General features: G+C 43.6%; 1 protein-coding gene across 3 annotated transcripts in view; it reads right to left on the minus strand.

Moving 5' to 3' along the window:
* The window catches only part of RGL1 (ral guanine nucleotide dissociation stimulator like 1), a 271,255-nt gene that overhangs the window by 52,034 nt on the left and 197,425 nt on the right, over positions 1–21,796 (minus strand). For all 3 annotated transcript variants that reach the window (XM_024732469.1, XM_024732467.1, XM_024732468.1), the window contains one exon: positions 13,731–13,808. In XM_024732469.1, the coding sequence (XP_024588237.1) occupies positions 13,731–13,808 (78 nt within the window). The remainder of the gene's footprint in view (positions 1–13,730; positions 13,809–21,796) is intronic.

Raw genomic sequence — 21,796 nt, forward strand, 5'->3', positions numbered from 1 at the left:
TGTAAAGAACCTTAATAACGAAGGGAGGCCCTCGTTAAAAGTCACAACCTTACAGGAAAGGTGTGACTGTTAAACTAGAGAAGCTACTTGGCTCTATGCACAGAATAAGAAATGAGGTTCCAGAGGAAAACCTGGTTCCCATCCTCACTGTGCCACCTGTGAACAATGGGAGTGGGACTGATCACTTAGCTCCACTGACCCTTATCTGGAGAAGAGACATAATAATACCTGCCTTCATCTACCTGACACTGATCGGTTGAATTTCAAATGACATAATGTCAATAAGGATATTGAGGTATCTGGAGAGAAACACAACTGTTAGCAGTCTTAAGACTACTTGCCGTAAATCACAAAAGGAAGGGATTAAAAAAGGTATGGCTCAGTGAACATCAATGAGCACTCATGGAAAGAACTCAAGGAAACTGCCACGTAAAATAGAGTGATACAGAATACAAACCATGCTCATGCAACACCTGTGGCTCCAGGCCTGCTGGAGGAAGGCAAACACTGTGAACAAATACCACCACCCCCACACACAGACACCACACACTCACACACCACACACTCACACACTACACACACATACACCACACACGCACACCACACTCACACACACACCACACACCACATACACACACCACACATACACCACACACACACACACCACACACACACCACACACACACACACACTACACACACCACACCAACGCCACACACACACCACACACCACACACACCACACATACACTCACACCACACACACACCACACACACCACACATACACCACACACACACACACACCACACACACACGCCACACCACACACACCACACATACACTCACATACACCACACACACCACACACACACGCCACACACACACACCAGATACACTCACACCACACACACACACCACACACACACCACACACACCACACATACACTCACATACACCACACACACCACACACACACGCCACACCACACACACCACACATACACTCACATACACCACACACACCACACACACACGCCACACCACACACACCACACATACACTCACATACACCACACACACCACACACACACGCCACACCACACACACCACACATACACTCACATACACCACACACACCACACACACACGCCACACCACACACACCACACATACACTCACACCACACACACACACCACACACACACCACACCACACACACGCGACACACACACCACACCCCACACATACTCCACACACACACACTCACACACACACAACACACCACACACACACAAACACACACACACCACACTCTCACACACACCACACACACCACACATACACTCACACACCACACACACACTACACACACACACCACACATACACATGCCACACACACACGCCACACACACCACACACTCACACACACACCCCTGAGTTAGCCCCCCTCAAGACAGACCAATTCAGGAACATCAAAGTGTAATAGAGGGACTTCCCTGGTGGCAAGCAACAAAGATCTAACACAGCCAAAAATAAATAATAAATTAAAAAATTAAAAAAAAAAAACGTGTGAAGACTGAAGAAGTAATTTCTGAAGCCAAATGGAAAGATTAAGATTGTGACATAATCTAAACTCAGTAAGGAGAAAAGCCAGCACTCCTCACTCCCAAGGGAACGTGTGTGTCTGATTAAGAATGACTGGATGGGGGGTGGGGAGAGCAGGGGCAAGACCCAAATCTGATGGTGGAGCAGACAACCAGGATTGCTTTCTCTACCTCAGACATCCTTGGCAAGGTGCAAATTCTTGCAGTATGTGAAGGAAGGAAGTCGTGTCCAGACCCAGATGCGGTTTCTAAGACTTGTACTTGTAATAGAACAGACCCCTGGGGAAAATGAATTCACTAATCCAACTAATATTTATTGAGTACCCTTTATTTTCCATATTCCCAAAAACTATTTATGTGATGAATGTCACAGTAGGGGAGTCTAGGGTATTTACCTTCAGAGAGAGTAAACCTGGTCAGGGCTCCATGGAGTGCTTCCCTGAGGAAATGACGTTAAAGCTGAGATCTTAAGGATAAGGGAGAATTAGCAGGGTGAAGACTCTGGGGTAACAGTGTAAGCAAAGGTCCTGAGGTGAGAGAAAGCAAAACACTTTTAAGAGACATAAGGAAGAACTATTTAAAGAATAGGAAAAGAGGGGAGAAATGGAGCATGATGAGATTTGCTATGCTCATTTGATTTCTTAGCCAAACAGAAATCACACTTAAGAATACCTGGTTGGAAGACATCAGACAGATGTCTTAGCTGAGAGGTATAAGGAAATAGTACAAAACTTCTAATCACTCTCAGGGACCTTCAGGCATGCAATGCAGAGTAAGAGGGCTGACTGAGGTGAGCATTAGGCTATTATGCTCAAACCACAGATTTTTAATACGTACAGGGATTTTAAGATAAATGCATTAAATCATGTTAAAATCGCATAGGTAGTAAAATACTCTAGAACTGGTAAAAGGTTTAATAAAAAAAAAACCTTCTAGGTATGAGGTCATCGCTCCCATGATATATAACTTCCAAGCCAAGAAATAGGATTATTATGACAAAAAGAATAACTCTGTCCATTTAGAGCTTTCTCTCCCCAGAAATCTATTTGAGGTAATTTTTTTTTTTTTTTTTTTTTTTGCGGTATGCGGGCCTCTCACTGTTGTGGCCTCTCCCGTTGCGGAGCACAGGTTCCAGATGTGCAGGCTCAGCGGCCATGGCTCACAGGCCCAGCCGCTCCGCGGCATGTGGGATCTTCCCGGACCGGGGCACGAACCCGTGTCCCCTGCATCGGCAGGCGGACTCTCAACCACTGTGCCACCAGGGAAGCCCTGAGGTAATAATTTATCGTTACTTAATCATCAGCAGAAGAAGATTAGACATGGAAACATTTTTTAAAAGCAGCAAAACATTTTTTCTATTTTAGGATACTCTCCAAGAATTGGATCTTTCCCTAATATAGATAATGAAAAGGTAAAAAGATCTATGTAGAGGGTGGCCTTTGAAGCAGTGTAGCACAGGACACTGCCAGGCCCTCTGGGTGGGAGCCAATGCACTTTGCCCTTCAGGGAAAGAAAGCAAAGTAACCTTGACACTGACTCTGAGCTAGACCCTCCACCTTGTTCTCCTAGTCACAGAATGATTTTCTGCTGTTTCTGGGAAGGCTGCCAGTTACAGTCTGCCTCTAAGACCCCTGGCTAGATGGTTTTCCTGATGAGAAAGAACAAAGGGAGATGCAGAGATTTTTTTTTCCCTTTTTTTGCCTGTAAAAGCATGTAAAGGATGGAAACATCATCTAGACTCATCAAGGTAATCTTGCAATGCTCTCTTGTACATTTTCCATTGTACATTTTGGTACTGGTGGTGAGTAGAGGTTAGAACGCTGGGAGGGAAAGTAAAAGAGGAATTAAGAGAGACCCAGGGAAATAAATGTAAACAAAGCCAGAGTAGGGACGAAGCACCAGAAGGCAATATAGGGCAGAAAAGCCAGTGAAGGGCCATGGGCAGTTAAAGAAGAGGAAAACCTCCAAGGCAAGAATGAGGAAGAAAAAGACTGGGATAGGAAAGACACACAGTATAAAGAGTAAATATGGGTGAGAAAGGGTCAAGAGTAGGAGGAGATGAGCTCAAAACCAATAACTTAAAATCAAGTGTTTACACACCTGTCTTTCATTCCCAAACTACATGTGCAAATCCTGGCAACTGCATGTAAATTTACAGAAACTGAAGGGAATTGTTGTGCAGAGACTCAATCCTATATTACCAAACCTTACTCAGTATGTCAGTGGCTGCACTCCATTAGAAAAGGAACAAAACTAAGAGGTCTCCTAAGTGCCTATTTTTCATGAGCAGTATAGCCGATGTGGTTACACACATTCTCCGGAGTCAGACTGACTCTCTGGTTAGTCAGACAAACCCAACCTCTTTATGCCTCTGCTTCCTCATCTGTAAAATGCATATACAGTAATAGATCCCTCCTCACAGAGTTCTTATGAGGCCTAAAAGAGATAATATATCTGAGGTATTTAGAATAGTCCCTAAGACATAATCAGTGCTCAAAAACATTAGCTATTTTCATTATTTTAAAAAAGAAGAATTACAATCTATAAGATTAAGGACTAAAGGCAAAAGGAACTACACATCAACACTGGACTCTGGTTGAGAAAGTTGTTTCCCTCGGGGGTACGAGTTAACAATTCTGATACTGCTATACATATATACTGAAACTGAACAATTAAGTAAATGGAAGGCAGAGGGTAGAAGCCGGTTTTCTCACTGCTGGAGAGGATATTCACAAATAAGCAAGGGGAGGAAGCTAGAATGGTCCATGTGGTAAGGATTAGAGTTGAAGGCATCAGTAAGAATTCATATTTAATATAATATATAGATGGTTATACATAGAAATATTTATAGGTATATGCATTTACACATATATTTCCTAGCCATGTCAGCTGACAGGGCCAGAAGAAATGACACCCCAGTAGCGATGAGCACACCTAGCACCCAGATCTTGGTTTCTAATATCATTCTCCAATAAAAAGAACCAGGTTGGGCTTCCCTGGTGGCACACTAGTTGAGAATCTGCCTGCCAGTGCAGGGGACACGGGTTCGAGCCCTGGTCCGGGAGGATCCCACATGCCGCGGAGCGGCCGGGCCCGTGAGCCACAACTACTGAGCCTGCGCGTCTGGAGCCTGTGCTCCGCAACAAGAGAGGCCGCGACAGTGAGAGGCCCGCGCACCGCGATGAAGAGTGGCCCCCGCTCGCCGCAACTAGAGAAAGCCCTCGCACAGAAACGAAGGCCCAACACAGCCAAAAATAAATATAAAAAATAAATAAATAAAACTTTAAGGTCTCCTGAAAATCTAAAAAAAACAAAAAAAAAGAACCAGGTCTCCTTGAAGAAATGGCTGATTCTAAGACTGGGATGGGAAATATACAAGGTGAGTCTAGAACGTCTTGTAGTGCCATAAAGTAAGGAAGGGCTCAAATCCAATAATAGGGATGTGTGAAAGTGACACAGGAGTCAACCAGAAGAGTTCCCAATGGCCAAAGCTGGAATAATCTGAGCAATAAAATACATAAAGTAGCATTGCATTATATCCCACAGTATAAATAAATTTCCATGAGTCCATACTGATATAAATAAAAGACTGAATAAATTAATAAATGGGTGAGACAAATCTCCCATGCAGAAGTTTTCCAAATAAATTAGGTAGATACGTTACCCTAAAAGAAGGGAAGCAAACCAAAGGGGTTGTGCATAGTGACTTCCTTCCAAACAATATAGTATAGAAAGGAAGGGGGAAGAAAGACATATGCCATGAAGAAACCTGAAAAATAACAACTTCATCCAGGTGATCAAGGCCAACATCAACAGTCGTAAATCATGTTGAAAGTATGTGATGAGAATGGTATTTTATCTCTGTGATGTTTCCCTCAAACCTCATAAATTCAGTCTAACTATGAGGAAAAATATCAGTCTAATTACAAGAAAAATTCTAATAAAGGGGTGTCCTAAAATATATCTGGATCAGTACTCCTCAACACTGTCAAGGTCATAAAAAACAAGAAAAGTCAAAAACTGTCACAGCCAATAGGAACCTAGAGAGATATCCCAACTAAATGTAATGTAGTATCCTGGATGGGACCCTGGGTCAGAACAGGGCCATTACGTAAAAATAAGGAACTCTGACTAAACTATGAACTTTAGTTAACAATGCATTGATTCATTAATTATAACACGTGTATATTCGTGTTAGAAGTTAATAATAGGGGAAACTGTGAGGAAGGTATACGGGAACTCTGTATTATTGGCTCAATTTTTATATAAATGTAAAACTGTTGTTTAAAATGTCCTAAGGGGGAAAAAAAGATGAACAAGAGGGTCCAACCTAAGTACTTAAGAGAAATAGTCTCATTTTTATCACAGGTAAAGAAGTAGAGACCACACAGTGTTGAGGTTAAAGCCTGGGTTAAATCCCACTCTCTCATTTATTCACTGTATGACCTTGGACATGTTCCTTAACCTCTCTATGCCTCAGACTCCCCATCTGTAAAACAGGAATAATAACACATAGGGTTATTATGAGGGTATTAAAAGGATACTCAGTACTTAACACAGGGACTCTTCCTATGAAGCAGCCAATGAACTCTAGCCATTATTATTAGAAAGAGACACCGCTGCTCACCAAAGTTATTTTTCAGGGACCTCATTAACTCATTATTCTCCAATTCCTCACAGTCCGAGAAGGGAGTTTTTATGCTATAAATAGGCCTCTAATGAAAAAATTGCTGAGGCGTTCTACAGTTTTCACCATTAGAATGGAGTTTCCGTTGGGGATGACAGATGCTACAAGGCACCAAGAACAGGAAGCAGGCGCTCAGATTGATGGGCCTGACCAATCTGGTCTTCCTTCTTCTTTCCTCACATCCTCCAACCCATCTCCTTCCCCAGGAAACAAGCCTAACTTCCACATTTCTAACAGCTGTTTGGGGACCTTGTTCGGGGTGTTCATTTCATTAAAAAGCCAGGCAAAACAACACAGGCTAAAGGAAATAATCCCAAACTGTACAATCTCAGAATGCTAACAAGCTAAAGCACTAGTCACAACGGTGAGACTATACCCTAGTTCCTCACGCACTTCTCTCTGCAGCTCTTTTACTGTAACATAGACAAATATGGCGGGAGGGGTGAGGGGGCAGGGAGAATTTATGAGCACCAGAGATCCCAACCGCTATTTTTGAAATAACAGGCCTGAGAGCAAAACGGTGAGAAATCCAAGTCCTGGAGTCAATTGGACCTGAGATCAAATATCAGACCTGTCATTAACCAGTTGCTTGATCTTAGTCAAAGCATGTAATTTTTCCAGAGCCTCAGTTTACACACCTATAAAATCAGGACAATATCTCACAGCATGTCTGTGATGGTAAAAGAAGGTACAAAATGCCTAGCAGAAAGCCTTGCACTAAGGTAAGTACACCCCAAACTGTAGCCAGTGGTGGTGGTCGGAGAGGTGACAGTGGTATCATCATTTCCATCATCTCTGACGCTGCAGGGTGATCAAGGGACAGAGTCTGGTTGTGATGTCTCTTTACCTTTCTCTAACGTGTAGAGGACCTTAGGAGATTCTCAGGGGGCCATTTATTCTTCTCTCTGAATCAATGATTATCGATGTTGTTTCATTCCTCCATTATTAGAAAAGTAATTTCTGCTTGGGAGCCTGCACTCTTCCCTTAAATGCATAATTTTGATTCAAGATTTCAGTGACTTTTTTAAAACTATACTTCGTTTTTCTTTGTCCAGTATGGATGTTTTAAAGACAATACCAGGCTCTTTTATGTGGCTTATTGCATCTCCATTTCTACTTTTGTTTTACTTTTTAAAAATATTCCTTTCACATTATAGCCTTTAATTCTTCTAAATTTGGAGTTTTAAATCTTATTTTTGCTTTTTTCTTTACTCTTCTTTCTTTGCCCCATTTTTGTTACAATCACTCAGATTGATTTCAATTGCCTTCTTAGGTTATTTGAATTTGATGGAATGAATATTGATTGCGAACTCACTGGGAAGATTTGTTAATACCTTCCACTGTAAAGTTTCCCAGATATAAAGAATTACAGCCAACTTCCTTTAACTCATCTCCCTTTTCTTTAAAATGTTTCTAATATCTTAGATACTAATATTTATAGGGCTCTTTACCACTGAACTAAAACCTGGTGTCACTATTTACAACTTCTGGGAAAAGATTACAAGAATGACTTTTATATCATCTGAATGTTTGGAGATGAAAGCAGTATGATTTCAGTGGTTTAAACCACTGCTATGGTAAAGAGTTTGAGAAAACAAAACATGGCATTCCAGAAGGGAAGTGACGAGAGTCAATTAAAGAAAAAAAACTGAAACTATTTCAACATTACAATAGTAATTTTTTAAAAGGAATAAAAAAACGTAATTCCTGAATAGTTTTAAACATCTTTAAATAGAGTTCTGTGTGTGTATACATATATATATATATATATATATGATATTCTAATCTCAAATACATTTCAGAGAGTGAAGATTCACGGTGTCAAGGCTCTGTATGGTTAATATCCCTTCTTCATGTTCTCTTCACTTCTGAATTCAGTGACTGTAATAAATCTGCACTAAGGAAAGTTTCCTTTTCCCATCTGGTTCAGATTTTATTATTCTAAATAGATAGCATTTTCTCATGTAAAAGTGACGGCAGGAAGGAGGAAAGGGGCGCAGGTAGAATGAATGCTGGCAGAGATGTTTTCTTCTGTCATAGGAAGTGAGTTCCCTGATTTCCCAACAGTGACAAGTTTAGGGATTGTAGAAACAAACATGGTATGACTTATTATTTACATCAGTCTAGTGCTAACATCAGAAATCACTGTGTGGCAAAGATCCCAACATCTAAAATCCTTGCAAGTTGAATTCCCTGCAACTGAAGGAATTCTTACTTTAGCCAGATAACTTTAAAGGTCCTGATATCACACAAAGCCTGAACCGGGCATACTCGGGACTGGAATTACAAGTGAGAGTCACAGCACAACCAGATACTTTTTGAAATTCATGAAGAACACTAGCCAGTTGTGGTCCAAGACACCAGAAACCAATCTTTCATCTTGACTGTTTCATCTGTTATTTCCACATTTTTGCCTTCTTTTAAGTTCTTTTATCCTTTGAAAGGTTCATTAGATCCATATTCAGAAATACAGGAAAGACTGTTACCTTGGGACTTGGGAGCCTGTATCAAATGTAAGCCTTGTTCTATGCTTTACAACAAAAACTGAAAAACCAAACAATAGTTGAGCATTTTCCTTTTCATAGTTAAACCCAGTAGTGATTCCCCACCTCCACCCCCCCATATCCCTGGGCTGCAAAACTGAAGGCATCTGTCCTAAAACAGGATGTTTACTTCTTAGAATGTCACTGAATTCCTGCCGTCTGTTTCCCACCTGAAATCACAAGAACACAGATTTGCAGCAAAGGAAAACAATGGGCATTTTGCTGCTCCTTGCCTGACCCCACAATACAATGCTTTAGCCCATCTCTTTATTTATGATCCTAGCCAGCAGTTCTGATGTCACGATTAATAAGAAGCAAATCAAAGAAGCTGTGTATTTTTTCTTTCCTATTTTATCAAAACTGGTTACCCAATCTTTCCAACAGAGACAAGCAGTAAAGGGCACCTCTCAAACAATCAATATAATATTTGGACCATATCTCTGCTTCTGATATTCATTTTCATTTTTAAGAAGATGAAAAGAGGGATTCCCTGGTGGCGCAGTGGTTGGGGGTCCGCCAGCCGATGCAGGGGACACGGGTTCGTGCCCCGGTCCGGGAAGATCCCACATGCCGCGGAGCGGCTGGGCCCATAAGCCATGGCCGCTGAGCCTGCGCTCCGCAACGGGAGAGGCCACAACTGTGAGAGGCCCGCGTACCGCAAAAAAAAAAGAAGATGAAAAGAAAGCTAAATAAATTTTATCCTAGGCATCCTTAAACTTGAAAGGATCTCAGAGCACTCATTTTTCAGGAAAAGAGACTAAAACCGAGAGAGGTGAAGTGACAGTGATGGAGGAGGAGCTTGAGTCCGAGTTCTCCAGCCTCGTTTCCCAGGGCCCGTCACCTTCCATGAGGCTGGCTCCACGGCCACCTCAGCACTGGATTCGCCTAATTATAAGAAGGGGCATAAATAAATAAATTTCCAAATAAGTATGGTATTATTTTTACATATATTTAGATGTTCATAAATAAAGACAGTTTTCACTTGAGCACTGCAGCAGCCTCATCGCCATCCAGCAGGGTTTCTTACCTAGGCACTATTGATATTTAGGGTCAGGTAATTCTTTGTTGCAGGGGGGAGAGGGGCCGGTCTTGCACATGGCAGAATGTTTTGCAGCAATCCTGGCCTCTGGCCACTAGATGCCAGAGCACCTCCCCACCAAGTTGAAACAACCAAAAATTCTCCAGATCTTGCCAAATGTCCTCTGGGGGCAAAACTCCCCCACTGAGAACTGGCATACAGCCATATCTCCTACACATCTATCAGCCATCAGGAAGCCTTCAGTCACTGCTACAAGTCAGCTGCTGCAGCTCTGAGATGATCGAGGAACTTTCCATGTGTTACATGTGGAATGGACAAGGTGCTTCCCTGATTTCCTCCAAAAACAGACAAAGCAGTGACCCTATCAAGTCACAGAAATGATCAGAAGGGTAACTTGTGAAAAAGAGAACAAAAAGAGAATGCTCAAGTGAGATGAAAAATAATAAAAGGAGAAGTGGAGGGAAAAAACCCAAAAAAGACAGAAGAAAGGGAAATGGAAAGAAGAAAGAGGTCAGCAGAGAGAAGGGATTTTAGCATTCCAGTATCTGTAGGACAGAGTGACCCATTATACGATAAAGTGGCATATTTTCATCGGGCATAATTTTTTAAAAAGGCAACTCAGTCTGAGGAAAAGGGTCAAGAACTTTCTACCAATTCACTGTGAGGCTTTAGGAAAGGACCATTGTCCTCAGATGATGGACCCCTCAGGGGAGTTCTATGTGAAGCTCTTTGTTAAGGCCTCATATGCTTATAACTGTAAAGCCCTTTAAAACAGCTTATCCTGGAGTCTCACCCACGTTACTGTTCCTGGTGTACAATTCATGTGAATGAAGCTTTAGAACAGGCCTTTGAAAGAATGAGCATGACTCTTCACGTCCAGAGTACAAATTAATTTGCTTTAACTGCCACTTCCCAGAAAACTATTTAACCTCAAAACACCCCCTGGGAAACAGCAAAGCTCTCGATAGTTTTCATACTGTTACTCTCCTCAGAGTTTTCAGGTGGCTGGTTGAATGGTAGCTCTAGACGTGGCGCAATTCCAAAATATGTAGATAACAACACGCTTATTGCTGCATCTGGTCACAGATCGAGGTTACATTCGACAAGCTGGCCACTCAATTCGTAGAGTATCTCTTCTTTAACATATGTTTTAAAATTCATTCTAAAAAGGTTCTTGGTTTAAAAAAATTATTATTTCCGTAAGTTTTCATGGATACACAAAACTAACGACAACAAAAGCCCTCTAATCCTACGATTCTCAAACTTTAAAATGCATAGGAATCACTTGAGGATCTCGTTAAAATGCAGATTCGAATCGAGGTCTGGGGCGGGGCCTGAGACTCTGCATTCCTAACAAGTTCCCAGGCGATGCTGATGTGGCATTTATGGGCTAGGCAGTGGCATCTGGATTGGGCACAACAATGAGATAATAAAGAACCACAAGAAGAAAAAAAAAAGGTTGTAAGTCTAATCCATTCCCTCAAATTACCTATCTGATTATACGGCTTCCCTCCTGCAAAAACTTTTTAGGGCTGACTGCCCACTGCTTACCAGGGAAAGCCCAAACCCTCTTGAATTTGTGAGAAATTCAAACCTTTCACGATAACTTCAGCTCCACTAGCTGCCCTCACCCAACATCTACACAGTGAAGCAGCTGCCCCAATTCTGTGTTGTTGCCCCAGATATCATATACTCTGCACTTCCCTGATTTGATCCCACTGTCCCCTCTTCCTAAACGGCTCTACCATCCAAACCTTCACGCTCCTTCAAAGCCTGCTTCAGATGTCACCTCTTCCAAGAAGCCTCCCTAAAGCCCTCTAGGAATAAGGTATCTCTTCCACTCACCACACCTTGCGCTTGGCATTCAAATATCTACACTGGTGTGTTTAGTTTTCTGGAAGGTTACGGCCCATCCAATAAAATTATGAAACTACCTGACAACTAACTCAGGAGTTAAAAAGATACCCAGTTTTCTCATCTTTACATCCCTGGCTCCTGGAGAAAGGAGTCCATCAGCCAATTGCCTGAACAGTTAAAAATTCCATAGGATTACCTCCCTGAACTTTTGATCCCAAAATGAAACCACGAGTGGTTTCAAGCACCCTAGTATATAACCTGTCTACTCAAGAACCTCACTCCTTCAGCAGCCTGTACCCCTACATCGTGGATTTCTTCTTCACTGACTGCTGGATCAAATTCATCTGCATAAACTACCTCCCATTTAAAAAAAAAAAAAAAAGGCACAATGAAAAGACCATCCCTTGCCCTCATCCTCCGCCCCATTTCTGTTTCCCTTTACAACATAACTCTTCCAAAGAGTCATTAAACTTGTCGTCCCCACTTCCTCCCCTTCTAACCTCTCTTAACCCACATCTGCATCCACCAAAACTGCGCTTGCCATGGGTGCCAAAGACGGAAGTGTGGTAAAATTAGGAGTCACTCCCCAGACCCCTCTCTCTTGATGTCTGGGCAGCATCAGACACAGTTGGTCACGCCCCCTCCAAAACCCCCTCTCCGCTTGTCTTCTGGAACACAGCTTCTTTCTTCTCCTTCCCCCTGCCTGCTCTGTTCCAGTCTCCTCTGCTGGACCGTCCGCTTTCCTAACTCTCAGTACCGGAGGGAACCAAGGCTCAGTCTTTGGACCTTTCCCTTCTAGATCTACCCTTCATCCACAGGAGGTCACACCCATTCCCATAGCTTTAAACACCACGTATAAACTAAGGATGCCCAAATGTATACTTCCAGTCTAGACTGCTCCCTGGAATCTACACTCACCCAATTACCTCAAAATTAACACGTCTAAGATGAGATTATTGACACATGCTCCCCACCCAACCTTCTTATCGCATAAAGCCGGGGCTCCATTCTATCACTCGCTCACACACGACCCTTGGAGGCATCCTTGCCGCTTCTTTGTCTCATATGCCGCACCCACTGCATCAGTACATCCTGTCAGCAACACCTTCAGGACTTCTGCAGAAGCTGTCACTACCACAAGCTACTACTTCTTGTTACCACTCCTATAATGACGATGTCGACAACTACTATTACTACTCACGTCCATGCTGTCATCACCCCTTGCCTGGACCCACGTAAGGGCCCTAACCGGGCTCCTTGCTGCCACTCTTGCCCCTGTCCCCAATGTCATGGTCTATTTTCCACACAGAGCCAGAGCAGGCCTTTTAAATATAAACCAGGCCATAGCACTATTCTCCTAGAGGCCTGTTAAGTGTTTCTTATCTTTCTCAGAATAAAATTCAGCATCCTTCCCAAAGCCTCCATGTGATGAGGGGCCCTTACAGATCTCATGCCCCAGTACTTGCCACTTCATTCACTTGGCTGCAGCCTCATTCACCCCTCTACTTGTTCTCAAACACCGTTCCTGCCGCAGAGCTTTTTCCATATTCTCCCTGCCTGGACATTCACAAGGCCTCACCTGCACCACACGCAGGTTTCTGCTCCAATGTCTCCAGATCAGATCAGAAAGCCTATGTGAATCAAAGTCTCCATCAGGATCTAGCCCCCCCTGCCCTCCTTCATTCTTTTTTGCCTGGATTCTTTGTCTCTCTCTCTCTCTACTAAAATATAAACTTCATAAGAGCTTGGACTTACTTATTTTGTTCATAGCTGTATCCCTTAGCACAGGGCCTGGCCAAGAGTGGGTGATCAATACATGTTTACTGAATGAATAAACGAAAGCATTAGATGGTCAAAAATTACTTCTATGACTTTATATGTATTATGGAAAAAAACCATGGCAACATTCCAAAGGAAATTAAAAACTCCACTAAATTACATTCTTTTAAGATAATAAGTCTTGACTGAGAGCTTGTAATGCAGAGAAGAGGCAGACTCACTTCCTGATCACCGTCTTAGACTCTGATGAATTTTGGCCTCCAACTTCTTCACAGTTTGGGCTTGTCAGGTTTCCATACCTTTATAGATAAAAACAAACAAACAAACAAACAGACAAACAGAAAATGCAGTCAGTAGTGTTGGAGAGCAACTCTTTTCCATTTCAAGCACAACAGTTATACTTTTCAGGAGTATTTAAGGAAAGTAATATCTGTGAAATAACATCAAAAATGATATTATATTATTGATATTTATTTAATGGGTAAACATATATATGTGTGTGTGTATATATGTGTGTGTGTGTATGTATAAATATACGGTCTACAAGGAAAGTGATTTAGCAATGAATCACATTACTTAAAACTTTCTCTTAATATTTAACATTTCTTTGGATTTTTTTCGATGAAATTACTCTTTTCCTCTTAGCAGGAGAATCAGGCGTTATGTGATGCACAGGTGGGAGATCCCTCATGAACTCTGGAGCATCAACCTCTCTGTGTAGCTACTGAAGGAAGATGTGGCTTTGCTTGCACAACCTTCACGCCTGTGCCACACATGGGCACAAGATGACGACTCCATGCTCTGCTTATGAGTCTGGTCTCCTTGAGGATAGGTCCTATTGGAGGAAGGTGATGGAAATAATTCCAAACCCTCAAGTAAAGGCTGAGATAGAGACAAGGACTGAAGAACAGAATCCTCGTGTCTCAGCGACCAAGAGAGCAGCAGTGTGTACACCGAGGTCAGGCTGATCTAGGCTTCCCCAGCCACTGGGGAAGGGGGACAAAGGGGAACAACGGTTTAGAAAGCAATAGGTGCCTAAATTTTAAAATTTGTCTCATTACAAACTCAAAACTTATTAAAACATTGATCAGGGGCTTCCCTGGTGACTCATTGGTTGAGAGTCCACCTGCCGATGCAGAGGAAGCGGGTTTGTGCCCCGGTCCGGGAAGATCCCACATGCCGCGGAGCGGCTGGGCCCGTGAGCCATGGCCACTGAGCCTGCGCATCCGGAGCCTGTGCTCCGCAACGGGAGAGGCCACAACTGTGAGAGGCTGGCGTACCGCAAAAAGAAAAAAAAAAAAACACTGATCAGTCCTCGGTTACACTGTCAGATGTCCTTCCAACTCCATAGGTAAGCAAGTCTATTTCATACAAATATATCATGCTTTGTTTGGTTCAGAATGTTCATTTAGTAAATTCACTTTAGACTCCTAAGGAGGAGCCTTTATATTAACTTATAATGCCTGGACTATTTCTGCAGTTTCTCTTCCCATCAGTGGAGAATTCAGAGATTCCTTGGAGTTTCACAAGCTGGTAATCTGTCCCAAAGTTTTGATAATAGAAATTCTATAACTGGTGGGGTTTACATTTTTAAAGAGAACACTTCTGTCTTCTACTAATAGGATTAAGAACCCCAGTACCCTTATGGTTCCTTGTTCCTAGGATTTACAAGCCCTTTTAAAAATAAAAGCCCACCATCTGGTTTGACAGAATGCCAGTCCATCTGGTCTCCCCATCGCCCTATCCCGGCAGGTTCTACTTTACGCCCGCAGGGATCAGCCCCCTCCCCCATCCACGTGCTCCTTCTCAAGCTCCTCAGCCTTATAGACTCCTTGGCCTCCCAGAGATATTTTCCACTGGCCTCCGCCCTCCCTGTTCCTCTTCATTCTGTCCTGCACCTGCTATTTAGAGGCTTCCAGGGCTACCCTTTGCTTTCCCTGAGATAAGAACTCAGTCAGATTAAGATTTATGCAGCCCATGTGGGCAAGGCAGGGCTGGGAAATGAGATTCCTAGTAAATAAATAGAGTGGGATTTCTTGGCTCTCTCTTTGGCCACCGTCATAGCGAACCCTGTCCTCATGTTCCCTCACAACAGACTGGTTTATTTAAGTAGGAAAGATGGGATAAGTACAGTGAAGAGGGAGGCCACTGTGCCTGCCACCCATCTGACTTGAGTGATCCATAAACTCCCGCCTGCCAGCCCTCGGTGACTAAATGCGGGACTTAACCTTCGTTTTGGTCACATTCTGTGTTCCTTCATTAATTCTCTTTCTGGTTATCCCGGAAATATTGCATCTTTTATCTTCCAACTGGAACCTCTGAGAGGTCGAAATAAAAGCGAAAAAGCTTCACGAGGGAAAGACACACATTTTATTGCACCTGACATTTTTCTTTCCAGAGATGTTCATACTGAAAATCCCCTGGTCTTCCTATTCCTTGTCTTTACTTTTGCTTCTCACACTCTGCTGCTCTTTCTCTGCGTTTTTCAGACTCAGAGCTGAGATGCTGGCTGGGATGACAGGAACACCCATCACAGTTCTGCTCCCAGAATGCGATGCCACAGGTGCAGTCGGACGGTGTCACAAAGCACTAAGTAACTTACACTGGTGAGGGAGCAACGTTCTCTCTCCTTAATGAACCCGGTACCATCTGCTCAGAAGACCACATGGATACTTCTCCTGGCCAGCAGAGTATTATGAGTAGAGGCTCATAGTCAGGACCAGCATGATTGGTTCGTAATAACTTGGAGACCAATCAGAACCATCAAAACAAGGCATGTGTGTGGTGGCGCACACGGTCCAGGCGCTCAGGCTCTTTAAAGGCTGCAGCATCCCTAACTCTTTCTTCTCTGCCCGATCCACTAGGAAAATCTTTTGGCTCTGCCTTTATGACATACCCTGAATCCCAGCACTTCTCATCACTCTGCCCTGGCTCACACTGCCACCATCTTTGGCTGGATCCATGCAACAGGCGCTTAACGCCCCTCCTGGCATGTCTGCCTCAAGCTGCAGTGATGCTGTTCATGCCGCTGCTCTGTTCAAAACCCTCCCCCAGCTCCCACTCTTCTCCACTCTTCGGAAAGGCCATCATCTTACCCATCTCCTGAGGCCCTAAGTGACCTGCCCCTGATATCTCTGACCACGTCTCCTACACTCACTCACTTCCCCTCAGCCTCACTGGCTTCCTTGCTGCTTCCCCACACCACACACACACACACACACACACACACACACACACACACATGCCAGGCATCCTCCTGCCTCAGAATCTCTGCACACTCACTGCCACCGCCTCCCACGCCCACACCGACGGTGCACTCCCTGGGCCCCTGCAGGTCTTTGCTCCAATGTCACTTTATCAGTGAGGCCTTCCCTGACCATCCTATGTAAACCAACACTAACACCACTGTTTTATTCTCCTCCACAGCCTTTGACACATTCTAGTATACTGTGTAATTCATACAGCTATTGTCCATTAGAACACAAACCCCACGAGAGCAGGACTTCTGTCTCTTTTGCTCATTACTCTTTAGAGCTTAAAGCAAGGGCTGGCACCCAGCGGGCATGCTGATGGCTACTTGTTGGGAGCAAATGAGTGGTCTAGTGGGGTTCCCTAGGCAGACATGGAAATGAACTTCTCAACGACTAGGTTCATATTTGTCTCTATAAAGGCATTCTTTGGCTTTTTGCTTATACAAGTGTCTTAACCTGTCTGTGCCTTCATTTCTAATGGTCTAGGAGCATAAAAAAGCTTTAGGATAGCTGTGATCGTTACAAAAATCTAAAATTAAAATGCGAAAGGAACCTTTAAGATCTTAAACCTGAGACCCTGAAGGTGTAAGCAGTATAAGAATACCAAAAAAAATGTATATACAGTTTTACAAAGGAGACCTTTAGAAGCAAGATAAAATTAAAAAGCCTATAACCCTCTGGAATTTAACGGACTGGGGAGGGGACGATTATTTGCCCCTGCACTTTTCTTATCATTAAGGAGAATTAAAGCCTTACAGAAAAGAAACTAGACCAGCACTGGAATCAAGAACTCTTTGACGTTCAAGCTAGGTCGTTTGAGAGTTAGGAGTTAGTTTTATGAGATTAAGAGTGTTTCTTTGATGTTTCCTGGACCCTCTCATAGCTTCCCATCAAAAACCAAAGTCAAGTTCAATTCATTTACTCCAGGGGAGTAAATAAAGGGTGTGTATGTGTGTGTGTGTTTAATTAATGAGTAGCTACAGACAAACCTGTCAACAATGTCACCTCCAATTTCTGCAAAACCTCCCTAGAATTTAAGATCAAAGCTCGAACCTCTTAAGAAGGCTTACCGAACTGCCCTTCTTTAAATGGCAATTCATAAACCTTAAAATACAAATTATCAGAATGACTTCTGACATGGTTTTCTCTGTATCACAAGGCAAAAGAAAGATTTACAAACGTCTCCTAAAGTACAGCCTTGCGCAATTTTTACTGCAGCCTAAAATTTACTAGAAAAAGAAAAAAAACCCTCAATATAACGTTTAACTGGTTGCTAATATTTAAACAGGAAACAGTTATTTCCAGGGGGGATGGATGTATTGTTTGGAGCCTATCCGGGCAGATAAAACGTTTAATACGTGTTTGAAGGGACGACCCAGGATACTTGTGGTTCAAAGAAATCTTAAGATAAAGTTATCCCCAGGGACAGTACTTCTGGTGGTGGTGGCAGGGGCACTTTCTAACCTTTACTCTCTAACAGAAAAGTCTCAGCAACATCAGACCAGGATGGGGAAAATCCTGAAGAACCTTTCAGGCTCCACTTGATTACGGCAAGTGATCCCTTGATAACAGCAGTTAATAATTAGTGAGAGCTCACTATATACCAGGCACCGTGCTAAGCACTTTATATGGATTGTTTCATTTAATTCTCACAATAATCCTAGATGATGGTATTATTATTCTTCCTATTTAATGGATGAGAAAATGAGGCCCAGAGAGCTTAAGTAATTTGCCCTCAAAGACACAGCTAGTAAGTAAAGGAGGGATTTGAACCTTGACAGTCAGACTCTAGAGCCCAGTCGCTGAGTCAACACCCGATCACACAAACCATAGTTATTTTGTTTATTTATTTTATGGGCTTTTCACTTACTCAGTCATTCATTCTTTCACTCATTTAGTCCTCATTCAATGAGTATTTATTAAAGCCTGTTTTCAGGTACTATTCTGTGCACTGAGGATACAGCAGTGAACTAACCAAAGCCCCTGTTTTCATGGAGCACAATGTCGTGGGGGGAGATAAGCAATAAACTAGTAATTAGTTAATATATACTAGTCAGATGGTGAAAAGTGCAATGGAGAAAAATAAAGTAGCCAAGGGCACTCAGACATGATTGGAGGGCCTGAGGTAGCTGCTTCACATGAGTGCCCAGGAAAGGCCTGACGTGAATGTGACAATGAACTAAAATCCTCCAGAAGGCGAGCGAATGGGCCACACACACCTCTAGGAGGAGAGCCTTCCAAGCGGAGGGGAGAGCCAGGGCAAAGGCCTTGGGACACTGGCAGGATGGTGCGCTTGAGAAACGTCAAGAAGACCAGTGAGGAAGGAGCAGAACAGATGAAGCGGAGACAGAGAAGGAGGTGAGCATGCAGGTGGCAGGGGCAGATCACGAGGGCCTGGCCGGCCATGGTCAGGGCTTTGCTTTCACCCTTTTACCTCGCTTACTGCTATATGCCCTGAGCCTGGAGTAGAGCCTGCGCTTAGCGGACACTCACTACACATTTGCCAAATGAATTCATTAATGCCCTCTACTATCACGAATAGTTGAGGATGGGGAGGGGAGGGAAGGGAAGAAGCTACTTACTGGGGATGATGAAAGAACAGAGAGGAGGAAGTGAAGGCAGGAGAGACCTCACATGAAGCTGCTGACTCAAGGACCTCTGGGAGCCTTTGCTTTTCTAATCAACCCCAGCCTGTGAACATCTGAAGCATTTTTTCTTTAACTGACCCACAAGAACACAGGTCAGGTATGAGGAAAATGTTCAGAAGCTGACCTTGACTCAGAAGAATGACACAGTGAAACAGCCTGCAGATGTCGGGAACACCAAGTGAGGCCTTGATTAAGACTGCAGACCGCACACCACAGAGCAGCCAGGGGCTTGTTTTTAATCACTCCGAGTAATACCCTCCACGGCAGGCACCTCTCTACCCAAGGGTGACCTGACAACTGGGTCATGGCCACCAAGCCTACCTTGGAAAGGTCTTGCTACCACCATGGAGCCAGTTATTCAAGGAGAAGACAAAGGTCAGAGACAACAGGCAAAAACTCCTTGTTCTCTTGCAAGAAAGGAAGGGGTTAATGATGCCGAACAGAGAACCAGGCAGTGTGATTTCACTCACGAGGTCTCGTTCTCTAGGCAAAGTTCTCCCATGATCAGAAAAAAAGTCAAAAAACCCAGAAGGAGCCTCAGTTCTCCCCTCCAGGCCTTTGCTGCGAAGGGCCCTCCACCTTCCTTGCCCTTCAATTCGTCACATTATCTCCATATTACTGATGATGGTAGCAGGAACATTAATGTTCCCTTAACCATCTCCCTGATAGTTAAGGGAACATTAATAGCCAAAGTACCTAGTATTTCTGTTCCACTTGATGGTTTCAAGACACTATAAGATTTCCCTTGACAATACTATCTCCGCCTCCAGCCCCAACCTACAACTGTCTGAGAGGGAGACCAAGAAAAGGACAAATACTTTAGAGTCACTATTCAGCCACGGAAAGAAAATGAAAAGGTGTCTCTTGCTATAACTTGTTTCTCATTCACATTTAAAGTTTTTTCTCAAGTCTGATGGCCTTCATGCCCTTGCTGTCAGGTTTCTTCTATTTTCTACTGCAGGTCCTTGTCACCCATCTCTCTTCTCTGGCCCGTTTACTGCCCCCAAGAGCTTGGTGGCTCATCGGTGCCTCCTTCTTCCACCTGTAATTGGTAACAATTCTAAACCATCAGCTGCGAATCTGTCTTGTTAGCATGCTACAGCCGCTGCAGACACAACAAAGGTCAGAAGGTCGACGGAAGAAACAGGTTACAACTGGGGGCAGGGAGCAGGCAGCACCCTGACAACCACAGAATCTGTCTACAAGTTGGGATTTTCCTTAGGTTTAAGATGAATTAATACATTATTGACAAGTCAGTGCGAGTCTGTGGCTCAGTTTTCCCCGACCACAAAATGATGCTCTTGCAGAGCTCTTCAAGAATCTTCTCGGACTTACCTGGTGGTGCAGTGGTTAAGAATCTGCCTGCCGATGCAGGGGACACGGGTTCGTGCCCCGGTCCTGGAAGATCCCACATGTCGCGGAGCAACTAAGCCCGTGCGCCACAACGAATGAGCCTGCGCTCTAGAGCCCGCGAGCCACAACTACTAAGCCCACGTGCCACAACTACTGAAGCCCGCGCACCTAGAGCCCATGCTCCGCAACAGGAGCTACCACATTAAGCCCGCGCACCGCAACAAAGAGTAGCCCCCGCTCAACGCAACTAGAGAAAGCCTGCGTGCAGCAACAAAGACCCAACGCAGACAAAAAATTAAAAAAAAAAAAGAATCTTATGAAAAATGCTACGTAAAATCAAATACCATGACAATGAATTTAGTATCATGGTATCTCATCAGTTTGGAGACTACTTTTCTCTCCTGTGCTCACAAAACTCAATATGACATCCATTTATCTAAATTGGTACTTGCTGGCAACTTCAGTAGAGACCAAAGGCAAAAGAATTACATTTCCCAGGACTAGGATCTTGAAGTCATTCTCCAGGGCTAAGTTCACTCCACAAAAGGTTAAAAAAAAGAAATGTCAGGGCTTCCCTGGTGGCGCAGTGGTTGAGAGTCCACCTGCCGAGGCAGGGGACACGGGTTTGTGCCCCGGTCCGGGAAGAGCCCACATGCCGCAGAGCGGCTGGGCCCGTGAGCCACGGCCGCTGAGCCTGCACGTTCGGAGCCTGTGCTCCGCAACGGGAGAGGCCACAACAGTGAGAGGCCTGCGTACCACAAAAAAAAGAAATGTCAAGTAAGAGAAAAGTGATTAAAAAAATAAATAAATAAAATTAACTCAAAAACAGCCAGTCCCCTTTTCCTTTTAAAGTTTCAGAGATATACCTTTTTAAAAAAAAAAACCATTGCATTTACTTTAATGAAATTAATGAATTTACTTTTCACAACCATACTCATACTAGGAGAAGTGCCCTCCTCTGACTTTTTTTTTTTTTTTTTTTTTTTTTTTTTTTTGTTGTACCGGGGCCCCCCCCCTGCTGGGCCCCTCCCCCTG

The sequence above is a fragment of the Neophocaena asiaeorientalis genome, unplaced genomic scaffold (assembly GCF_003031525.2).
Source record: "Neophocaena asiaeorientalis asiaeorientalis breed wild unplaced genomic scaffold, Neophocaena_asiaeorientalis_V1.1 scaffold119, whole genome shotgun sequence".
NCBI classification, from domain to species: Eukaryota; Metazoa; Chordata; class Mammalia; order Artiodactyla; family Phocoenidae; genus Neophocaena; species Neophocaena asiaeorientalis.